The 3686-nt window shown below is 60.9% G+C and overlaps 1 protein-coding gene across 1 annotated transcript in view; it reads right to left on the bottom strand.

Annotated features, from left to right (window-relative positions):
- The window catches only part of SHISA7 (shisa family member 7), a 10480-nt gene that overhangs the window by 4701 nt on the left and 2093 nt on the right, over positions 1 to 3686 (bottom strand). The window contains 3 exon segments of the mRNA XM_006903582.1: positions 487 to 552; positions 1427 to 1581; positions 3206 to 3681. Of these exon segments, the coding sequence (XP_006903644.1) occupies positions 487 to 552; positions 1427 to 1581; positions 3206 to 3681 (697 nt within the window).

Here is a 3686-nt window from a genome sequence, read left to right as displayed (position 1 = left end):
GACCCAGAGTCCTGACCCCCAGCCCTCCTCCCTCAGACCCAGAGTCCTGACCCCCAGCCCTCCTCCCTCAGACCCAGAGTCCTGACCCCAGCCCTCCTCCCTCGGACCCTCCTCCCTCACAGGTGTCCCAGCCCTTTGGTGAGTTAGATCTCTGGGACATAGTCCCTCAAAGCTACAGGATTCTAGCACCTTCTACATACGCCTTATCCCTCTGGAGACAGTGAGGCAGAAGGACTTCTTGAAGGAAGAGGGTGCACCCCAGGTGTCCCCACACAATCCTCCCACTAACCCTGGATCAGGGTGTGGTGGGGAACAGGCATGGCCGATGTGCGCACGAGGACACTGAGAACCAGTGGGGACCTGGCTGGGCCCAGTCCCATGAGGACAGGGCTGATGCCGCCCACCTGGCCCCACAGGTGTTCAATGCAGGAGTGTGAGCCAGCCCCTCCACGAAGCGGGACCCCCCAGGGCCCTGGTCCGGCGTACCCAGCGTGGCGGCGTGGTGCTTGGGGCTGTTGACGCTGAGGTGCAGGTAGTTGTGGTGCAGGTTATCTGTGAGGCCGAGAAGGGAGGTAGCATCACACCCAGGCCACTGGGCACATGGGAGAGACTGAGGCTGGGGGACTTGAAGGTGGAGAGCGTGAGTGCTGTTCATGGCTGTGAGAAGTGGGCTCATCCGTACTGGCGCTGTCCACCTCCCCATCACACCCATGGGGGTCCCAGCTCTGATTCTCTGCCCCAGCTCATCGTCCACATCCCCCCCCCATCATCATCATCATCATCATTGTCATCAACAGCAGCAGCAGCATCTTCCTCCTGCCTTATCCAGCCTCTAGTCACCCAGCCCCACAGCTGCCCCTGCCCCCTGCTCGGCTCTTTCCCTGTGGTTCCCCTCCAGCCACAGGACAATGTCCATGTTGAGAATGGCACCGGGAGGCTGCATGGCCAGCTGCCCTGTGCAGCCAGAACCACTCCTCAGCTGTGACAGGTGGGGTGCACACCCTGGGCTCCACTGAGCAGTTCCATCAATCACTGTAGTCTCCTTTGCCAGCAGTGAGATTCTGAGGTTGATGCAGTCTCATCTCCCGTCCCTCCCCTCAACCTCCCTTCTCATCCCCAAAGGATCCAAGGCTAGTCCTACCACAGGGCCTTTGCATATGCTGTTATGCCCTTCTATCTGCCTTGAATCCCTTCCTCCCTGTCTCTCTCTGCCTTACAAACTCCTTCTCATTTCTCAATGTTCAGATCTAAATCATTATGGTCCCCGAGACGCACACCCAGGTCATCTATCCAGGGGGGTAGTGAGGGAGACTGCCTCGCCACAAAGCCCCACGCTGCCCAGACCGTGGGTGGCAGTGGCTACGTGGAGAAATAGTTCAGGAGAGGGCTGAGGGTAGGCCCAGGGGCGTGGGAGGAGACCACTCACCAAGATTGGAGGACTTCACGCTGTTGTAAAGATTTTTGGGTGTCCTTGGTCCCATGCTGTCGGGACCCCCAACCCCAGGGGTCAGAGAGCTGCTTCTGGCCCGGTCTGGGCGGGTCCCAGGCCCTGACTGGTGCCTCAGAATGTCCACCAGCGCCCTGGAGGTGGCAGAAGTTCTGGTCAGGAAACAAGGAAGGGAGCTGAAGGTCTGTCTCTTGCTCCATCCAGCGTGCTCTCAGGGTGAAGGGAATCTGTGAGCATCTCCCTGACCACGCCCACGTACATCAGGCCATGCCCACCCACAATGGACACGCCCCTCTTGATATACTAGCCAAGCCACGCCCACTCAAGGTGGGCTCCAGCCTGCTCTCAGGGTGGAGCGAATCTGTCAGCATCCCCGACCACGCCCACACACCACGGAACACGCCCACCACACATGGACACGCCTATCCTCTTGAGCTATTCGCCAAACTGCATCCCTCTCCCTACTGGCCACGCCCCTCAAGGTCGCCTGCTCCAGCCTGCTCTCAGGAGGGAGGGAATCTTGTCTCCCTGACCACGCCTACACACCACAGGCCACGCCCACCACACATGGACACGCCTCTCGAGCTGCTCGCGAAGCCACGCCCCTCTCCCTCCTAGCCACGCCCCCTCCCCTGGACTACTCAAGTACCAGACCCCTCTCCCACTAATCCTACGCTTCATCAACCACGTCCCATTACATGCTAGCTGGCTGCGTCCGCCTACATCAGTCCTACAGAGCTCTAGAAAAATAGAAAGAAAAGCTCTGGTGGTCGAGTGGCGCTGTCAACCCAAAGGCAGAAGTTTCGAATTCATTAGCTTCTCTGAGGGAGAAAGATGGGCAGTCTTCCTCTTGTGGGATTTACAGCCCTGTTCTGACACAGTGGCACATAACAACAACATGCGTCAAATTGACGTTGGACAGTCTGATCTGATGGCGCCTAAGAACAGCAGCGTGTGAGCTGATAGTGACTTATGTGACAGCAGCCTTCCCCCCACCCCCACCCCACAGGCTTAACCATGTGCCAGTCCCACTGAAGACGCAGCATGAAGTAAGTGGTTGGCTGCTAAGCGGGGTTTTGGCAGTTGAAACCCATCTGGGGGGTCCAAAGGAAAGACCTGGGGGATTCTGGTCTGTAAAGACTGTCTGTGTTAGATCAGGGCCTGGAACCCTGGGGTGGGCTGCTCTCACATGCTCGCTAGGATTCAGTGGAGTTCATCTTCATTCACTAAAGTCCACTTGGCTGTTCGTATTACTGTTTTACAGATGGACACAGAACACTTAAGCAACACGCCCAGTGTCATCCAGCCCCAAGGCAGCTGAGCTGGGATTGAAATATCCTGTCCCCCTGAGCAGGGACCTTGTGTTGTCGCCGCCCCCCGCCCCCCCCCCGCGCCCCAGCTGTATCCCCAGCTCCTAGTTCACAGAAAGCCAAAAAGCCCAGATGTTCAGCTGCCGAGTTCATAGCTGAATCAACACATAAACAGCTCAGCAGGTTCAAACAGCTGACCCTGCCATCACTAGCCCAAAGCTAAACCCATTGCACCACCAGAGCCCTCAGAACGCGCTCAGAAACAGAGGCCAGAGGCGGCTCGCCTTCCGCCCCTGCGTTCCCTCCCATGTGTGTGCCCCTCTTTTTCTGGCCTCGCCCCTCCTCCCTGTAGCCCCGCCCTCCCCTGCTGCCTCTACCTCCCCCACACACACCGGCCTCGGCCCCTCCCTCTTCCCTCTCCTCCCCTCCAGCCCGGGGCTCCACTCACCTGGGCACGTTGATCTCGCGGTGCGCCCTGGGCGCACCCGACGCCTTGCTGAAGGCCACTTTGGCGCCGACGCCCACGGCCAGGGCGAAGCTGATGACTCCGCACACCACATAGGCCGTGCTACCCCCGGGGCCCTCGCCTCCGCGCCCTCCGGCACCCCCTGCCCGGCCCCCTTCCAGCCACCCAGCCTGGCCGGGCCCGAGCCCCCCGCCCGCGCCCCCTGCGCCCCCCGCGCCCCCGGCCAGAGGCGGCGGCGTGGTGGCCCAGCGCGGCGTGTCGTAGTTGGAGCACGAGGCCTGCGCCAGGCGCATGTGGCGGTGCTCGCAGCAGAAGCGGTAGTGGCAGGTGCCGCAGCAGAAGCGGTAGGAGCCGGTGCTGCAGTTGAAGGTGGCGTCGTACTGGCCCATGACGTCGTAGTAGCCGTGGCACAGCTCTGCTGGCGGGGGCGCCCGTGCCGCCGCGCCCGCGGGGCTGCCCTTGG

This window comes from Elephantulus edwardii, unplaced genomic scaffold, assembly GCF_000299155.1.
Source record: "Elephantulus edwardii isolate Elephantulus edwardi_28Jun2011 unplaced genomic scaffold, EleEdw1.0 scaffold00348, whole genome shotgun sequence".
NCBI classification, from domain to species: Eukaryota; Metazoa; Chordata; class Mammalia; order Macroscelidea; family Macroscelididae; genus Elephantulus; species Elephantulus edwardii.
The sequence above is the reverse complement of the archived record's forward strand: the minus strand, read 5'-3'. Positions and strand labels throughout refer to the sequence as shown.